The following is a 20,890-nucleotide window of genomic DNA, read 5'->3' as shown; positions in this document are numbered from 1 at the left end:
GCAACATATTATTACGGTAAGTAGTTTTTTTGAAAGGTTTGTTAGCAATCTTCTCCCTGTTTTATACCCTCATGTCAAGAATTGAACCTCACCATCACTACAGCCCATAGTGAAGCCAATTGTAGGCAGGCAGTGATTTATCCGAGTGTAAAGTGTCCAGACTACCCACCCAGATCAAGAAGACATCGTCAATGTAGTGCATCAGATATGGGCTCTAAATCGAATGTTACTATAAACAAAATGATCCTAAAATTGATCCATGTAAATGTTTGCTCTGTGGAAAAAGTTGAGAAAGGCAGGAGCAGAGTTAGGAAGAGGTGGAGAATGTGAGGATACAGGGAATGTCTTAACACATGGAATCCACCCTTGTTTTGAATTAGTCAGCAAAGTCCTGAGGTGAAATGGAGGTAGAAAAACAGGAAGCAGAGGATGGTCTGAGTAGAGAGTAAAAGACAAAGAAGAGTCGGCGTGGGTTAAACTTGTGCATGTTGATTAGTGAAGAAAAGTAGGATTATTTAGCCTGGGAGAGGGCTGAGTTGAAACAGAATAGAATACATTTGTAGTGAAGGAAGTGCGAGTGTGAGATTTCCTCCAGAGGCATTCAGAGGAGCAAGTGCAGGTGCGCAGCATGCGTGTGTGGCATTTAGCCAGAGTCTGGTGTTAGATGGGAGAGAATGATAGTATAGAGCAGAATAGTATAGAGCAGAGTTGTAGTTCCTGACCAGGTTGTCAGTGTATGAAGCAGAGGGAGGAGCTGATGGGTTAATAGAGCGCTGGACTCTGCAGAAACAAGGGGTAGATGTAGGGGGAGAAGTGAGAGAAGATTAGATGATGGTCAGAGAGGGGAAATGGAGGATTCAGAGAGAGAAGTTTTTTTGTGAAAACCAGGTCTAGGTGGCAGCCATCGTTGTGGGTGCTGGCAGCAGTTCATTAGTGAAGGCAAAAGAAAGAGGTTAGAGAAATAAAGCAGGCAGCCCAAGGGAGAGAGGGGTCATCAATATGGCAGTTTTTAAGTCCCCAAGGAGAAGAACAGGGGGGTCTGAGGAGAGAAAGAAGGAGAGCCAGGATTCAAAGTGCTAAAGACAGAAGGGAGATGAGTAGATGTAGATGGGCGATAGATGACGCCCATGTGTTGAGGGAAAGGACAAAAAAGCTGGACAGTGTGAGCCTCGAAGGAGGGAAAAGAAATAGGAAGGGTTTGGTAACGGCAGATAGGAGGAGCCCCACGCCTCCACCCCGGCCATCAGGACGGCATGAATGCTGCCCAAGAGAAAAATAAAATTGTCCAAAAAGTTACCACAGACTGGCAGGGAACCTGCCGACATCCTTCCCCCGGCTAAGGTAGGACAAGAGCAACTCACCCGATATGGGAGACACAACTTAATATATGGAGGCTTTAGGAAGGGCTCGTCCTACCTCAGCTGGTTAAAGTAGTAAACCCATTATTATTGCTGCCAAAGAGGATGTAGAAAACATGTTAAAATATTAAGCAACTACACTGCTTAAGAGAAGAGAATGATATTTAGGAAGTGTATTTTAAAAGATATAGAGGGTAAAGTAAAAATCTACAGAGAAATAACTTGGTATTGTATCAACATTTTATGGGTATGCAACATATTGCACAGAAACAAATTTTATTGTATAATCTTTTAATGAAGATGTAATAGATAGGATGGACATATACACTGAGTTCCCACAGTCATAAGCGAGATATGAGGTTTCTGCACCAACAAATTGTTATCTAATAATAAAGAAACTAAACCGGAGCCCAAATTATTGACTTTGGAAGATCAGTAAAAAATAAATATACAGATATATCCTAACTAATATTTCGCTGTTTACCAGAAAGAAAGGACCTCGGCAAACCCTAGTCCTGGGAAAATAAAGCGGCTTACATCTGTAGGACTACAAAAGATACAATATGCAGTAGCGTTGTCACTGAAGCTAGAACATTCATTTGGAATCTTGTGTACACTTGAATAGGAAACCTACGAGGTTTCAGAAGATCGTCAAATAAGAACATAAAAACGGTGTTAAGACGGAATATGTCTATTTAGGTACATATTTACAGAAATGTCAATTTGAAGCAATTTAAAAGTAAAAATAATGTATTCACTTTTTTAAAGTAATTGAGATTCAGTCCCTTTAAATCAATTATAAGGTCACAATGTTACAACACATTACAAAAATGATTTTAGATAGAATTTTCAACAAATCTAGAAAAAAGTTAAATGCTTTATTTCTTATTGGTGCAGAAATCTGGTGTCACTTGGAGTTTTCAGTCTTCCACGTTCAGTCAAATATCTTATCAAGCTTGAAACGTGAATTCCTACACAAAGAAGGAAGACATATGTCAATTTATATAATAATGGCCTCTTTTCAAAACTGCAATTGCAGTATACTAGTCAAAAAAATACTAAATGTCAATATAAACCCAGTCAGTCAAGCCAGTCAATCACCCATGCCAGTCAATCACCCACAGAGTCACCCACCTAGGCCAGTCAGTCAAAGGCCAGTCAGTCAAGGCCAGTCAGTCACCCACCCAGTCGCGCACACACAGTCACGCACACACACAGAGATACAGTAACACACACTCACAAGGATTTAAGTTAGTATAAATATAGAAGTGCAAATAGATAAAATGGGGTGTGTGCAGAGCACGCGCGTTCTAAGTGAAACTTCTTTGTGTTTTGTCACTGAAATTGTGTTTTGATTTTTAATTAAAAAAACAGCACCATCACAAATACAATTTCAGTGACAAAAGACAAAGCAGTTTCACTTAAAATGCTCATGCGCGGCACACGCACACATTTTCCTTTAAAGAAGTATTGAATGGTTCCCCAAATAGGGCATTGGTTTAGTCTATTAGCACAAAGCAATAAAGAAGGATCTCCAAAAATAAAAGCAGCCATGTGGCCCTGGGCAGTAAACATGAAGAGACCTGTGAGATCTTCAAACTTTCTATACACTATAATTAGGGATTCCGGTGTTAATCTACATGTAAACTCGGTGGGGGGGGGGGGGGGGGGGTTGTATTTCTGATGTTTTCATTGTATTCAAAAAATAAAAATCAGTGTTCAGTGAAAATAAAGGCATTTGAGTTTCCATACTCCCTTTATGGCTGGGTTGGTACAAGATACTGAGCTCAAAAAGAAATTGCTTAATTTCTGATTTGTATTGTTTTTAACCAAAAGTGCTATATGATCCGTCATGGTGTTGTTTTTCATTTAAAACCTAAAACCAAAATCTCTAATAATAATTGCATCTACTCTCCTGTTGGAAAATTAAAAGGTATTGCAAAACCGACAAGCTGACATGTACCAGTTCATGTGCCCGATTGGTAGAGTGCACACTAGATCCTACAGAGATCTCCATAATAACATTACCTCTGAAGGCTGGGTTTGTAGCAGCTATATTGTTCAATGTAGTCATCACCTCTGGAACCTCCATGTTCTTTATTGCTGGCAAAAAAATTAGCCTCGTCCTTAGCCAAGGGGAAGCCTCGTGGGAAACATCTGGATACATCAGGGGGCATAGCTGGTGGTGGCATTCCTTGTGGGAATGGGACAAAACAAGGGGAAGGAACTGCTGTGTAAGGAGGAAGCGTCCGATTGGGCCATTGGCCTTGAGGTATGTTTGATGCAGACCCAATAGACAATGGAAACCTTGGTTCAGTGATGGGCCCTCGGGGGTTAAACTGTGAGACAGATGGAAACAGTTGGTTTGGGGTGTAATTTGTCGCAGGCTCTGTAAAGTAAAAAAATCAAAATATAATTCACTTGAAAATACACTGAATATTCCCCAAGAAATGTAAAAATACAGTACATCAGTTTTTGATATGATACTATAATTACAAACACAGAGCTACAGACCTTAAAATCAAAAAGTACTTATTTTTTTGCAAGATACGACCAGTTTAAGCTAAAACAGCTTAAGCATGATTGAATCTTTCTAAAGGAAGTCAAATAAAACACTGATAAATTGTTTAACAAAAAAATATTGTTGACCCTGCTATGTGGGTCTGCCCCTTTATGGAAAAATATTATGTAAACAAAACATAGCGAGGAGGGAAAGGGCCAGCAGAGGTCCATGAGACAGTGAGATGATCCAAATATGTGACAGGGAAGAAAACAGGAGACCAATCAACAAGGGCTTGTGAGACATATATAACATATACGTTTCCAATTCAATAGTCACTCTGCTGCTGGCTCACATCATTACACAAGACAAACAACTTCCAGTATAAGCAGCGGTAGAAAGGGGAAAGAATACAAGATTATTAGAGGAAAACAGCTCATTGACTAGTAAGAAAAACAGAGATAAGAGTTGGATACGTGATGAAGAACATTGCATGAGCTTTCAGAAAGTATTAGTTTCTAGGTTAAATAGTAAGTGTGGCAGGTCTAGTGGAAACGGAAAAAGACAAAAAGTGTGCATAGCTGTGCCATATAGATTGTGCAAAACTCAGATTGTAATCGAGCTCTTTTCTAATGTTCCCTTTATGTTTGAAGTGCTTACTCCCATTGCGTCTCATATTATTTTGTTACGTCTATTACTGCTGTGAAGCGCTTTGTACATGGGTGGCACCATAGAAATAAAGATACACAGTACATACAAAAGAATGACCTCTTGGGTAGACCTAATGCATGAATTTACATAATGAATATGCTACAATATAAGAAACACTTCCAATGTCTAAACCATTTCCCAATAAACAGAATATATTATTAGAAAGCATGAAGACAGCTGCTGGCTCCAATCATCTAACTAATGCCCTGTAACCTCTCCAAGCACCAGTAAAACAAACCTGGTTACTGTAACTAAAAGAAAAGAAGATTCGATAATAGTTCTCAAGGAGTTAAGCTCAGTAATAGCCAAACCATTATATTTAATATTCAAGGACTCCATTTCCACAGGCTCAGTACCACAAGATTGGCGTAAAGCAGATGTGGTGCCTATATTTAAAAAGGGAGCTAGATCACAACCGGGAAATTACAGACCTGTAAGCCTGACTTCAATAGTAGGGAAACTACTTGAAGGTTTAATACGGGATAATATTCAGGAATATCTCATGGAAAACAAAATTATTAGTAATAGTCAGCATGGATTTATGAAGGATAGATCTTGCCAAACTAACCTTGTTTCTTTGAGGAGGTAAGAATTTAGACCAGGGTAATGCAATTGATGTGGTCTACTTAGATTTTGCAAAGGCTTTTGATACGGTTTCACACAAGAGGTTGGTGTACAAAATAAAGAAAATTGGACTCAGTAATAATATATGCACCTGGATTGAAAACTGGTTAAAGGACAGACAACAGAGGGTTGTCATAAATGGAACTTTTTCAGGTTGGGCTAAAGTCATGAGTGGAGTACCTCAGGGATCGGTACTGGGACCCTTGCTTTTTAACTTGTTTATTAATGACCTTGAGGTTGGGATCGAGAGCAAAGTCTCCATCTTTGCTGATGATACTAAATTGTGTAAGGTAATAGAATCAGAGCAGGATGTCATTTCTCTTCAAAAGGACTTGGAGAGACTGGAAACGTGGGCAGGTAAATGGCAAATGAGGTTTAATACAGATAAATGTAAGGTTATGCATTTGGGATGCAAGAATAAAAAGGGACTTACAAATTAAATGGAGATATATTGGGAGAATCCTTGATGGAGAAGGATTTAGGAGAGCTTGTAGACTGCAGGCTTAGCAATAATGCCCAATGTCATGCAGTAGCTGCAAAGGCAAACAAGATCTTATCTTGCATCAAACGGGCAATGGATGGAAGGGAAGTAAACATAATTATGCCACTTTACAAAGCACTAGTAAGACCACACCTTGAATATGGAGTACAATTTTGGGCACCAATCCTAAGAAAATACATTATGGAACTAGAGAGAGTGCAGAGAAGAGCCACCAAATTAATAAAGGGGATGGACAATCTAACTTATAAGGAGAGGCTAGCTAAATTAGATTTACTTACATTAGAAAAGAGGCGTCTAAGAGGGGATATGATAACTATATACAAATATATTGATAGAGAGGATTTGGGCACCGCAAACACTGGAAAACGAAGCTGGTGTGGAATTATAAAAAATTACTTTATTGAGGCATGAAAGCCAATATTGAAAAGCACAGAGTATCCCCTGGCGCGTTTCTCGCCTCTCAGGGCTCTGAAAGCACATTTGGAGCACGCTCAGGGACGGCATATCTTTCATTCCCATGGTTTCCGGGTTGGTGGTCGGCTGACGGAGCCAGTTGCAGCAAGGAGTGATGAACGGCATGCCCTGTGGAGAGTGGATTACGGCTGTCGGATACCAGCATTGGCGGGTCGCAGACAGATGACGTCATAGCGTCGCCACTTCTCGTTGGGATATCACGCTGGAGGAAGAGGTCGTCAGTGCTGTCGGAGCCTCTCGATTGATTGACCGCCCTTCACGCCGGATTACTCATATCCAGGACATCTGCGTTCAGTTAAGTGTCCCCTTGTTTACTTGCGTTTTTCAATACTTTCCTGCACCTGGACGCCTCCGTTATATACCGTGTAATGGGTATGGCACAGTAGTCATTCCTGTAGTGCCAGTACCAGACACGGAGAGGCTCACCAGGTCACACTTCATTGGGGGTAACCCATACTGGACTGTTGGTCATATTACAGATGGACATTTACATTTGCCGTGGCCTCATCCACCAATTATTATTTATCTGCCGTCCCACTACTTCAACTCATATGGTCCAATAATTTTACCACATCCGCTGCTATTGATTGGAGCACACAGAGGGGAGCTTCTCTCCCCATTCCTCCATATATACAAATATATTCGGGGACAATACAAGGAGCTTTCAAAAGAACTATTCATCCCACAGGCAGTATTAAGGACTCGGGCCATCCCTTAAGGTTGGAGGAAAGGAAATTTCACCAGCAACAAAGGAAAGGGTTCTTTACAGTAAGGGCAGTTAAAATGTGGAATTCATTACCCATGGAGACTGTGATGTCAGATACAATAGATTTGTTCAAAAAAAGGTTGGACATCTTTTTAGATGGGAAAGGTATACAGGGATATACCAAATAAGTAAACATGGGAACAATGTTGATCCAGGGATTAATCCGATTGCCAATTCTTGGAGTCAGGAAGGAATTAATTTTTCCCCTTAATGGGGTTTTTTTGTTTGCCTTCCTCTGGATCAATAAGTAAGTATAGATATAGGATAAAGTATCTGTTGTCTACATTTAGCATAGGTTGAACTTGATGGACCTATGTCTTTTTTCAACCTCATCTTCTATGTAACTATGTAACTATGTAATTCCCAGGAGTTGTTCAACTCTATGCTATGATGCATTGAAGATTGCAGGAACAAGGACATTTTTAGTGAGTACTATGTTTGAGGTACTGTAGAAAGGACTCTAATACAGAGGTACATGTATGTTCATCAAGCAAAGCATGTTTAATGTACAATGTATTACCTGGGTATCTGTTGAAGCCATGAGCAGAAGGGATTGAAGGCTGGTTGATATTGCTGTGTGGGGCATTACTGCCTGCAGCATTAGGTAATGCCTACAAAATAAGTGAACATCAATGCCTTGGATCAGTTCATATCCACGTACCCGTTTGAAACAGAACATGCTGCATCGTAAAGGTATAAAGATTAAACACTTCCACACATATAAAGCTAGTTCTGGTTGGAGGACACAGACGAATTGCATTGTTTGCTCTCTAGCAATTACAAGGACTGGCTAATGCTGCACCCACACAATGATCTATTTAACTCTCTAACCCAGGGGAGCGCAAACTTTTTTTGTGGCGCCCCCCCCCCCCTGCCTTACCTTCTCTGTTGGCCGCCCCCCTCTTTACCTCGCACGGCGTCAAATGACGCTGTGGGGTCGTCACGACATGTGACCAGCGGCGGCATTGGATGTCACGTTACCATAGCAACCGTGACATCATTTGACGCCGCGTTGCCATGGTCACGGGTGCTGAAGCCGGCAGAATCCCGGTAAGTAGAGGTGGCAGAGGCCTCATTTAATTAAAATGCCTGGGGGAGAGCAGAGAACCTCTGCAACTGCCCGTGCTCCCCCATAACAATCTCACCCCCCCCTGGGGGTCGCGCCCCCTGAGTGCTACTATAGAAGACCCTTATGGAGTCTTCAAGACATCTTATCGCTTATTCACCTGAATGAGTCGGAAGGGGCGATATTTACTAAGTCGTTCTGGAAGGTTTCTTATGGCAGGGGGGCGCAAACTTTTTTCCCTGCGCCCCCCAGCCAGCAGACCAATCACCCCCGCGCCCCCCTCACCGGCGTCATGACGTCACGTTGCCATAGCAACGTGATGTCACATGACCTCACAGCGTAATTTGACGCCACGTTGCCATGGCGACGCGTGTGAGAAGCCGCTGGAGCCAATTTAAGTTAGGTTTACAGAGGCCCTGCAGCTCCTCCGGCACTTAACTTAAGTGCCTTCTGAAAGCGCGCGGGGACTCTATAAACCCTGCGCCCCCCGCACTCAGTCTCGCGCCACCCAGTTTGCGCACCTCTGTGTTATGGAGTAGCACCGCTCAGTAAATACGGCCCTAATGTATTTCCGTGTTATACTCTAGTAGAAAACGTGGTTAAAATGTCAGCGAGTCATTATTTCTCATGATGTGGTTAGCTTGGGGGGAAAAAAGGAAGAAGCGGCATGTAAAACTTTATCTAAAGATACCACATAAAATGACTTACCTTTTTTTCTGCGCTATTTTTCTTGTAGCGTACTAAAGCATTAGAAAAACTCTCAGTGACTTTCAAGATAAATGAAACATCGGTGTCATTTATTATCTTGAAGCTATCCTGAGGGGAAACAAAGAAAAATAAATGATTGTAATTATAATTAACATACAGGCTTAGTTTTGCTGATACCAGCCTAGTTTACACAGGACACATATGCACATCAATCGAAAAACACACACTAGGAAATTTGGCTGGCATTTTTTGCGGGTGTGTGAAACACCAGGATAAAATTGATGGCTATTTGATCATTGCTTTGTACTTCTGTACACTGTAATTTTACGCAGTCAAATTATTACTATTATTTTATAACAATATGTCTCCAGTGGTATAAAAAATGCTAGTGCAGAACAATATTTTGGGGAGTAGCAATCTTTGCTCTAAATGCAGCTCCCAACAAACCCCTAGTGATGGCCATTAATTTATATACCCGGTTATATTTATACAGTTTTGTTGTAGGTCAGATAGCACTAGGAACAAATACTAATCAATGCATTGAATGTATTTAGTGTGGTGCACGAAGGTATGTGCAATCTCCCCTAATTATCACAAAATGTGTAATTAAACCGTGTATAACCGCCAGCACTCAATAACGAACACAAGTCAAACATTAGTCAAAAAACGGGGGCAATGTTATTCAGTCATATAGACCTCGATATTCATGTTGAAAACATGTCACTATAAATATTATATGTTTGGGCAGCATCCCATACGTATCTCTCGATTTGAAAAATTGACTATCAGAAGAAAAATACACCCGAATCATTTATATATTGTATTGTGTTGTCCATATGACTGAATAAGATTGCGCCCATTTTTTGACTGGTGTTCATTATTCATTATTGGACGATACATGCACAATGTTACAGTACATCTATAATATCCATGTTTGACTTTCAGGATGAAACAGAAGTTAATATAGGATTTAAAGCAGCAATCCCCCGTGAAGCCTATTAGTATCTTGCCCCCTGATCATGTGCTGCTTTTTTTTTTTTTTACGTGATCTAACCAGTGAGGAAATGGAAGAGGATCCCTCCCCTTCTATCACATCCACAATGGCAGCAGCGGTAACCTGATCACACTGTGACAGAGGGGCCAGGGCACTCTGCCACCACGACCCCTCCGGCACTCAAAGTGTTAAACTGCACTGGGTCTGGGGGGCGCTCCATTTAACCTCCTGGGCACTTAATATTTCAAATGCGTATGTGCTGAACAGAGATGGGTTATTTCACGTTACTACAAGCCCTGGATATGTTGTTCTGCACTTTCAGATGTCAAGACCTGAAATGTAAAACACTTAAAAAAAAAATAATAATAATTATATAATATATATCACTAATTTTCAATCCATTCAGGTTGTAACCCTAAGAAAGTATTTCCTGATTGTATCGAACTGTTCTGTTTAACGATTACAGCAATGCAAAACAAGCACTGGGTCCTAAATCAGGGATAGCGCGGAGCATTTTGATCATGCTCCCAATAGTTTCAGTCTCCATCTCAGATCTTTAGTATCCCAGAGTTGCTCCCTATATAACCCCAAATGCCATAAAAATAAGTTTATGAAGAGTTACCAAGAATTCAAAGAGCTCACTGTTGCACATGAATTCATCCGGATCACATTCACTACATTCCTAGCGGGAGACACAAAAACAAGTGGATTAGAACATTACTCTTTTTGTCCGCACTTTCCAAAGATGTAAGAATTAGCTCAGTTCCACAACAATGCAAAAGGGTGAACATATTTTGTCCCATCAAAGCTCATTTAAACCAGGGCAAATAACGCTAGGTTACATAAAATAGTAATGAACGTTATTTTCCAGGAGTTTAACGCATAGCCACAAAGCTAATTATGTGCAAATCTCATTAGCATAAGCTTCACGTCAGGTTAAATCAGCAATGCCTTGCATTAGCTTCACATAACCTGACATGAGGCATGTGCTCATCGGCCCTTAGTAACTATGCAATGTTAGGGGGGAGGGGGAACGCCACTTCTGCATATCATTCACAATAATGGGCAGAACAATTTAACCATACGCATCAGTTGTGTAGCATTAGATAATACTTACTGCATTAAAAACAAAGTCCCTCTCTTTATGCATTTTTAAATAAGTTTTAATGCCATAGCAACCATTTAGAAAAACACAGCACTGCTTATTTTGACATGGGCAGCCATATTGTGAGTCCTGGGAGGCAGGATCTATGACGATCAATTACGGGGGAGATCAGATCGAACGGCAGGTTAGGCAACTACTGTATTTGCCTGATTATAGGGCGACACTGAATATAAGGCAACCACCTAGTTTCAGGACTAGCTGGAAAGAAAAAATGTTTACATACACACACAGAGATGGCCGGCTTGATGGTGGTGCTATCGTTGCCACTGCACTGAACCCCGCGGTTACACAGGCCTCGCACTCTTCCCCACAACAATTAAACAGTTTATTGGAGGAGAGCGCGGGGCCTCTGTAACTCTCTTACCTTCTCCTGCGCGATCACTTGCTGTCAGTAACCCTCCTCATGGTGCCACGACTTCAGCGTCCCATTGTTATGGCAACGTGACGCCATTTGACGTGGCGGTGCCATGAGGAGGAACAGTGACAGTAAGAGATCACGCAGGATAAGGTAAGAGTGCTAGAGGCCCCACACCACTGGCCTGAACAGCGCCCGCAATTCTCCTAGCCTGACACACACACACACAGTCTCTCTCTCTTGTTTTGAGCTTCCTGCCACAAGCAACATGGCTTCTTCAGACCCCCAAGGTGGTTTCCTGTTTTACCCTCCTACCTCACACATCTGATTGCTGATTGGCTGGCAAAGTGGACTGGACCCGGTTATAAGGCAAGTATGTACTTTTCAACTTAACTATTGAAAAAAAACTTTCCCTTATAAATCGGGCAAAACCGGTACATTTACTTAAAACTAAGCAACTGCTGCATCTATTAAAACAAAAAGAATAAGATAAAATCATACAAACTGCATTACCACCTTATTAAGATGCGTCTGTGCCGGATTGAAGGAAAGAGTTTATAATATATTGTGAAATCAGCACTGGACGCTTGGGTGGAAAATATATTATAAAAGTTTATTGATTGGAAAAGTACCCGGGCGCTATATTTATCCGTGGTGTGCAGTGGGTCTATAAATAACTAGAAAAAAGTAAGAAGGGTGTAATACAGCCTTAGGGTATTGCGTAACTGTCTTGTGATGTCCTCGTGTGACTCGGAACCCCAACAGGATCTATCCAGGACCCTTAATGGTAATAGAACACAAGGAGAAATGGGGGAGCACAGTGTGAGGGAAGGTAGGTTGAAGGTGTATTTCCTTCCGCTGAAGATCAAATGTGGTACAAACACCTCTATTGAACCGTCAGTCTATGAAGTTAATTCCTGGGGTGGGAGACGCACATAAAATGAAGTGTGTAAGTGGATAAAAAAATAAATAACTTACACGGCCTTGTGTAAGTTATTTATCACATCAAGGTTTCTTTAACTGCTAAATCTTCCTTTGGAATGCAGATTCTTCTTTCTGTCTTCGTTCCTAGCTGTCTCTTGAATGTTCCTCGTTGGATGAGTGGCTCCTTCACGGTAATTTATCTCTCATAAAAATGAAAAGGCAGTTAGATACACATACGTAAATATCAGCTGCGATATAGGGAGAGACTGTGAGTCAATGTATTATCGCAAATTGGTGGTGTTATAATAAGGTCTCACTCACACGGCCTAATGTGAGTGTTCTCCTATAGCGGTATCTTGTTATCACTCGGGTCAAGGATTGATACAGGTCTTCAGATGGAGGAGTCTGAAGAGTCTGGAGAGTTACCACGTCACCTCTGGCTCCTCTGTGATGACTGCAGACTGTCTTGGATGAACTCTTCATCCGAGACAGTCTGCAGTCATCACAGAGGAGCCAGAGGTGACGTGGTAACTCTCCATCCGGACGCGGAGACAAGAGATCCCTTACCACTTACCACTGAGTGACTCCCCTTGCTGTTTGCATTTCCCTTCGAAGCAACAGTTGCTTCTTTGTTTTAGCATCCATTTATTTTCACTGTATACCATTGTCTTTGCTTTATTACTTATTCCCCAACAAAGTATACACTTCCCATAGACCTCAGTGTCCCATAGTCTATTTACACCCCTCACATCAGCGCATAGGAGGTTTCCACCACAGGAACTAGAAGCTTAAAGAAACTCCTACAAGTGTGTACTCACACTGGCCCGTGTGAGTATTTGGATTTATTTATTATTCTGCACCCCTTCCCCCACCTCAATTACCAGGTGACCCTTAGATCTATTTTCTGTATTCATCTGCAATCTGTTGCAAGATGGCCACAGACTCCTCCATCTGAAGACCTGTATCAATCTTTTACACGAGTGATAACAAGATACCGCTATAGGAGAACACTCACATTAGGCCGTGTGAGTGAGACATTATTATAACACCACCAATTTGCGATAATTCATGGCCTCACAGTCTCTCCCTATATCGCAGCTGATATTTACGTACTGCACCGACACACTTTATTCGAGCAAATACCCAGTATGTACCTGGCAGATACCTGGAATGCGCCGCTCCTCACCTCTGACAAGCCCCGTTGTGTTTGCCTTCTTAGCCTGGGTTCATGCCTGGCTGACGGGCGGCAGATCTGTTAAATGATAATGATAAGGATTTAATAGGCTGCAATGCTTCGCGTGTCTACCAGATGGCATAAATTCATGAATTGTAATGCAGTATATATATATATACTGTGCAGTATTGCAGCCAGCGGGAAAAAAATGCTTAAATCCCTGCTTGGAAAATACCTCAATGCACTCGGGCAGAAAACAGTCACAAACCTCAATACACCCGGGTATACCCGAATTCGTGGGACTAGCCATGCTCGAATAAAGTGTGTCGCCAGTGTATGTGTTTCTAACTGCCTTTTCATTTTTATGAGAGATAAATTACCGTGAAGGAGCCACTCATCCAACGAGGAACATTCAAGAGACAGCGAGGAACGAAGACAGAAAGAAGAATCTGCATTCCAAAGGAAGATTTAGCAGTTAAAGAAACCTTGATGTGATAGAACTTACACAAGGCTGTGTAAGTTATTTATTTTTTCACCCACTTACACACCTCATTTTATGTGCGTCTCCCACCCCAGGAGTTAACTTCATAGACTGATGGTCCAATAGAGGTGTTTGCACCACATTGATCATCAGTGAAAGAAAATACACCTTCAACCTACCTTTCCTCATACTGTGCTCCCCCATTTCTTCTTGTGTTCTAAAAGTTTATTGATAACATAACTAAAAACCCAATGTTTTCAGGGTGCCTGATCCTTTTGGATTTGCAGTATATACTGTAGAAGCAATGCTTATTGTATATACAGTGTCTTACCATGCTGAGCACTTCTAGGTCACGGTCATTATCCTGTTGTACATAAAAAGAAAAAAAGGAATATCCCCATAAAGAAGGTTAGTTTCATGTTGCTTTTATATTTAGCAGAAGCTGTAATAATTCAAGTGGCAATCCAAGCTACCGTTTCCCCCACCTCCATTATTTACGTATTATTGAAGCAGGGGGTTTCCGGAGCTGAACCCCATTCATTTTATTTCCGGGTACCCCCTGCTTGGGAGATACAGACCTCTGTAGGGGGTGCCAGTAGGTGCTCCGCTTGGCTGGCAGGGGTCACATAATGTGGGCCAATAGGAAGCAGTGACGTCATCAGGTGCGGCTTCCTATGGGCCCGTGTCAAGTGGGAGCTTTAAACTTTGCTGAGATACCGGCACCCCCTTTGGAAATAAGAATCTCGGGAAGGAGGGGGTTCTCAGAGCTAAAATTAATGGGGTTCAGCTCCGGAGACCTCTGCTTCAAACCTATATTTAAAAAATGTTTTATTTAAATTGCACGAATTGCTCCTTTAAGATATGTGAATGGGGACAAAGGACTTACACAGTCTGTGTGACCTGGGTACATAGAAAATGAGAGCAGATAAAATTCACTTTACCCACCTAGTCTGCCCATTGTCCTTTCTGTTGTCAGGACCTCACACTGTATTATAACCTTGGCTGAGAGGCCATTCCATAATTACTCTGCCCTCATCTGAGCTCAGGAAGCAATATACACTGGAGGGCGCCACTTTCCATTCATCAAATATATATATATATATATATATATATATATATATATATATATATATAGAGAGAGAGAGAGAGAGAGAGAGAAACAAACAGGCGCACACATAGTGTATTACCGTAAAAAAATATGTATTTATGGGACATAAACTCAGACAAATGCCCACTCACAAAAATAGCAATAATTTGAGCGTGTATGAGATATATCTCAATCGCCAACCATGCGGCCCTCTCGGTACACCTCGAGATCCGAGCGTTCTCCAACGTCGCTTCTCCACGCTTTGCGGAAGCGGAACTTGCTCCCCTCGGCACCCGGAAGAATTGTCCCTCCGGATACAAACAGTCCAAAGTCCGTGCTAGCAAATGCAGAACTGTCATCACTGGATCGCTGGGAGCCTCGGAAGCTCATACACAGCCTCTATGTCGTCTGCTATGCGAGTGTAAGCCACACAATTAAACCACGCCCTACGCGTTTCGTCATAACAATGACTTCATCATACTGCTGCGGCAGAGTTTATTCGAGCATTTGCCCGTTCTCTGCCGCAGCAGTAGCCTGGCGCGCGCCCGAGAGTGACGGGCGCGCGCCGAAGCAGCGGAAGAGCGCCCTCCGATCGGGGCGCTCTCCCTACCGCTGCCGGGTCCGCCGGGTCCCCCGGAACCCCCTGCCGCTGTCCCGCGATCGCGGGACACCAGGGCTCCCTCGGGGAGCCCCTGGACGCGCGTGCAGGGGGCGCACGCTCCCGAAGACGCGTGACCGCGCGTCTATGACGCGCGGCACGCCGAGGGGCGGCCACTAGCAAGCCGGGAGATTTCCCGGCTTGCGGTACCGACCACACTGCAATAAAGTGTGTCGTACTGTATATCCTTTGGTGATCAGTATTTGAGTTATACTAGGGGGCTATTAGAATTGAGCTGCTAGTTTCCAATCAAATCAGTGACCTTATTAACATGTATTCATTAACATTTATTCATGATTATTAATTAAAACAATTTAGAATCATGTGTGCACAAATTAGTATTATCATCCTGTGGTTTTTCGGTCTCCTGGATGTTTAATGTTCGATGTTTAATGTATTCCCAATTAAAGACAATCATTACATACAATCCAATGTATATATATATACACTGGTGTATTGGGTTGTGTGTATTGAATTAAATGTTTACTTGAAAATTTGGAAGAATCTGTTTGTAAAGCATTTTTTAATTCTAGAATTGTGATATGTGTTATGAAGATTGAACTATTTTTTTTTTTTTTAAATATTTTTCCTTTATTGGTGTCTTTTGATGCACTGACAGGTATAACAATCACAACATGGCAGAACAGTTTGTCAAAAAAAAATACGGGCACATGACAGGGAGGTATTCGGAGACACACAATAAACCTTTTTTCCATTTACAGTGGTGAAAAGAGAGGGGATGACGAGGGGCGGGTGGATAGTTGGGAGCGACATGGGGAAAAAGCGGGGGGGGAGGGGTGAGGGGGTATTGTGGCGGGGAGGGGCGCATCGGCCCTCGATCGCAAGGGTACTAGTGTTGGAGTAGGGCTTGCATCAGTGTCGGGGCCCCTGACTCCGGCCAAGGCTCCCAGGTTCTATAAAATTGAGGCATTCTTTGCTTCAGCGTGGCTGTCAGTCTCTCCATGCTCATGACCCCGTCTATCCTTGTAATTACTGTTCTCCTGGAAGGGGCCTTAACTTGTTTCCAGGCCGCAGCGATGCAACATCTGGCGGCCGTAAGGATCGCCGATGAAAGTCTGGCTATAGGGGCAAGGAGGTCTTCAATTGGTTTCCCCAGCACGTAGGTCAGGGGGTTCAAGGGGACCTCCAAGTCCAAAATCTCAATCAGGAGGCTCTGGATCCGGATCCAGAACCTCTGGATCTCCGGGCATGTCCACCAAATGTGGGGCATGTCACCCCTTTGACCACATCCCCTCCAGCACACGTCGGAGGTGACTGGGTAGATCTGGCTCAGTCTACTCGGGGTCAGGTACCATTGGAATGAAGATTGAACTATTTAATAGCTAGTTTCATGCTGGGCTCATCAAATCAAATTTACTGTGTCAATTTGTTTTTGATATATTACATGTGCATGACTAATTAACGAATCAATTCTCCCTATATATGTAGGGAGGTTATACCTAACAAGCATCCCCTGATGAAATCATTGTTATAACGAAACGCGTAGGGCGTGGTTTAATTGTGTGGCTTACACTCGCATAGCAGACTACATAGTGGCTGTGTATCAGCTTCCGAGGCTCCCAACGATCCAGTGTTGACAGTCAGATCTTCACATAATATCAGCTTTGTATTTAGGAATATACTATGCGCTACTTCATAGTTTCGTTTTGTTGTGTGTGTATATATATATATATATATATATATATATATATATATATATATATATATTATAGAAACACAGAAGGAAGGCAGAGAAATCCCAAGAAGCACTCTGATAGCATAAAAAAATTATATAACAGAAAAGTTTATTGATCATGGACTGAGATAAAAATGAAGCAAAGAGAAAAAATATAACATATATATTAAAAAAATAAAAATATATATATACACGCATTTCAATGAGATAATCTGAAGTTTCTGACATACAGTATATTCCCAGATTTAAAAAGCAGAAAACAGTCAGAATGAAATTCTTATTTTCTCGTGCATGCCTATCCTTACATATATGTGACCATTAGGTTATTGCACCCGCTGGCACGTTGTAGTGGGATATTCTGTGATTCTGCATTATCACCGCCATTGAATTCTATGGAAAATTTGTCATATTCTGCTTTACAGGCAATATTCTTTGTTATGAGCAGATGCAATAACCGTGGCTACATCTGTAAATTTGCTGCTTTGTTAAAGACGTGACCCTTTAATCACTTCTAATTCTGTAACAAAGCACCAAGTCTTACCGGTTCATATGTCTCTTAATGTAAAACTAGTTCCTAAAACAAATGTGATTGTGTTTGTAGCAAATAAACAAGTTTCCTTTCTTTTAGTAACAATAAACACAAAAAGATGCATTAAAAAATTTAAGTATCTGGTTATAAAAATCTGCCATTAATAAGAAGCTATTAAACAATGCACTACTTACTTGTCGTCCACTACTGGACTGAACAGGAGCCCAACTGCACATGTACATGGGATAGAAGCAGAAATGTAGAGACTTATAAATTGAGCTGAAACCAGCCATCCCACCCACACCCATTTTTTATTTAGAGGTTTGGAGACAGTAATGAACCATTGCAATGCTTTTCTACACTTATGACACTAACTCAAATGTCTCTGGATTAAGTGGTCCCTCCAAGGCGCATGACAAATTTTGGCATTTCTAAAAATAAATACACCATCACAACAGCTAAAATGTTGATTTTGTGTGGTGTTCACCCCCTACCCTCCTTTATCCCTTTGAGTGCCGTAAGAGCAGCAGCCACCAGTCTCCCTGATCTCAACAACGTGATCGCTTTGTGTAGCAATTACGTGGTCGCGGGCAGATTTCCATGTGAATGGAAGTGGACGATACTCCATTTCAGTTCCAATCATGTTAATCGCGACCTCCCCCTGGAAAACGAGTATTTAGTGCATGACGTACGCAGCACATAGTGCCCCTGGTGTACTGGCATTCATGCCATTTAAGGAACATCCCGGGGGATCCAAAGGGTTGAGTTGAAGGAGTGGGTACTGCAGTTTTTATATAAAAAAAATTCTCACCATAGCTTTGATCTATGGTGTGAAATAAAAACTCTTTTTGAGAAGACTCACAGTGCGCACTTCTTCAACCCATTTCCTGTATGTACACAAGTACTGTAGCAGGACTCTTTGGAGATCTGTTGCACCAGTAGAAGATTTGCAAGTATAACTTAGTTGGAGTGATATAAAGCAGGGGTGCACAAATGGGGGCGCGGCAGTTACAGAGTTCACTCTTTCACCCAAGGCATTTTAAATTACAGCAGGCCTAATTCCACGTCATTTAAATTCCCTTACCTTGGGCTTCCAGTGACGCGTCGCCATGATGCAGCGGGTCATGTAATAGTGTTGCCATGGCAACGTGAGGTCACATGACCCGGCGGCATCATTTAATGCCGGAGCCCAGGGAAGGGGGGTGCGAGAGCAGAGGGGGACAGCATGCAGGGGGGCACAGGGGTAAAAGTTTGCACACCCCTGATCTAAAGTAAGATTTTGTTTTGATGATGAGTGCACTCAAAAGGTTAACATAAAGCAAAATCTATTCATATTTTTAAATATTAAATATAGGGTTTCTATATAACAATGGCAATATTTAACGGTGCATAATTTCTTAGGACCACGTTTAAATCTGGGTAATTGACAAAATGCAGGCACCACAGGGAATGCAATAAAATGATAAAAATACATTTTGCAACCTCTCCTAGAACTAAAATTAACTATAAATATATGGGTGATGTACAGTTAGGTCCGGAAATAATTGGGCACTGACACAATTCTCATTATATTGGCTCTGTACGCCACCACAATGGATTGGAAATGAAACAACCGAGATGCAATAGAAGAGCAGACTTTCAGCTTTAAATCAAGGGGTTGAACAAACATATCCTATGAAACGTTTAGGAATTGCAACCATTTTCATACACAGTCCCCTTATTTCAGGGGCTCAAATGTAATTGGACAAATAAACACAATCATAAATAAAATGTTAATTTTTAATACTTTGTCGAGAATCCTTTGCAGGTAATGACTGCTTGAAGTCTGGAACGCATGGACATCACCAAACGTTGGGTTTCCTCCTTTGTGATGCTTTGCCAGGCCTTTACTGCAGCTGTCTTCAGTTGTTGTTTCCTCGTGGGTCTTTCTGCCTTAAGTTTTGTCTTCAGCAAGTGAAATACATGCTCGATCGGGTTGAAATCAGGTGATTGACTCGGCCATTGCAGAATATTCCACTTCTTTGCCTTTAAAAACTCCTGGGTTGCTTTCGCAGTATGTTTTCGGTTATTGTCCATCTGTAAAGTGAAGCGCCGTCCAATCAACTTCGCTGAATTTGGCTGAATCTGAACAGACACTATATCCCTATACACTTCAGAATTCATCCAGCTGCTTCTGTCTTCTGTCACATCATCAATAAACACTATTTACCCAGTGCCATTGTAAGCCATGCATGCCCATGCCATCACACGGCCTCCACTGTGTTTTACAGATTATGTGGTATGCTTCGGATCATGAGCCGTTCCAAGCCTTCGCCATACTTTTTTCTTCCATCATTCTGGTACAGGTTGATCTTAGTTTCATCTGTCCAAAGAATGCTGTTCCAGAACTGGGATTACTTTTTAAGATATTGTTTGGCAAAGTCTAATCTGGCCTTTCTATTCTTGAGGCTATGAATGGTTTGCACCTTGTGGTGAACCCTCTGTATTTGCTCTCGTGAAGTCTTCTCTTTATGGTAGACTTGGATAATGATATGACTACCTCCTGGAGAGTGTTCTTCACTCGGCTGCATGTTGTGAAGGGGTTTTTCTTTACCATGGAAAGGATCCTATGATCATCCACCACTGTTGTTTTCCGTGGACGACCAGGCCTTTTTGTGTTACAGAGCTCACCAGTGCGTTCTTTTTTTCTCAGAATGTACCAAACTGATGATTTGGCCACTCCTAATGTTCCTGCTATCTTTCTGATGGATTTTCTTTTTTTTTGCAGCCTAAGGATGCCCTGTTTCACTTGCATTGAGAGCTCTTTTGACCGCATGTTGTGGGTTCACAGCAACAGCTTCCAAATGCGAATGCCACACCGGGAATCAATTCCAGACCTTTTACCTGCTTAATTGATGATGAAATAACGAAGGAATAGCCCACACCTGCCCATGAAACAGCTTTTGAGTCAATTGTCCAATTTCTTTTGGTCCCTTGAAAAAGAGGGGGCTACATATTAAAGAGATGTAATTCCTAAACCCTTCCTCCAATTTGGATGTGAATACCCTCAAATTAAAGACAGACTGCACTTTAAGCCCATATTTAACTGTAACTTGAATTTATTTTGGTACACAGCCGA

At 41.9% G+C, this 20,890-nt stretch overlaps 1 protein-coding gene across 4 annotated transcripts in view; it reads right to left on the bottom strand.

Moving 5' to 3' along the window:
* Nucleotides 1-1,632: 1,632 nt before the first annotated feature.
* The window catches only part of LOC142487228 (uncharacterized), a 154,116-nt gene continuing 134,858 nt past the window's right edge, over nt 1,633-20,890 (bottom strand). Inside the window, exons 16-23 of one of the 4 annotated variants that reach the window (XM_075586126.1) lie at nt 17,967-18,000; nt 15,042-15,197; nt 14,134-14,166; nt 10,326-10,385; nt 8,710-8,817; nt 7,456-7,546; nt 3,387-3,747; nt 1,633-2,329 (exon numbers count right to left, since the gene is read on the bottom strand). In XM_075586126.1, coding sequence (XP_075442241.1) covers nt 2,293-2,329; nt 3,387-3,747; nt 7,456-7,546; nt 8,710-8,817; nt 10,326-10,385; nt 14,134-14,166; nt 15,042-15,197; nt 17,967-18,000 — 880 coding nt within the window. In that variant the 3' untranslated portion in view covers nt 1,633-2,292. The remainder of the gene's footprint in view (nt 2,330-3,386; nt 3,748-7,455; nt 7,547-8,709; nt 8,818-10,325; nt 10,386-14,133; nt 14,167-15,041; nt 15,198-17,966; nt 18,001-20,890) is intronic. The other 3 variants (XM_075586127.1, XM_075586128.1, XM_075586129.1) reach the window with 3 other exon arrangements.

The sequence above is a fragment of the Ascaphus truei genome, chromosome 2, assembly GCF_040206685.1.
Source record: "Ascaphus truei isolate aAscTru1 chromosome 2, aAscTru1.hap1, whole genome shotgun sequence".
NCBI lineage: Eukaryota > Metazoa > Chordata > Amphibia > Anura > Ascaphidae > Ascaphus > Ascaphus truei.
The sequence above is the reverse complement of the archived record's forward strand: the minus strand, read 5'-3'. Positions and strand labels throughout refer to the sequence as shown.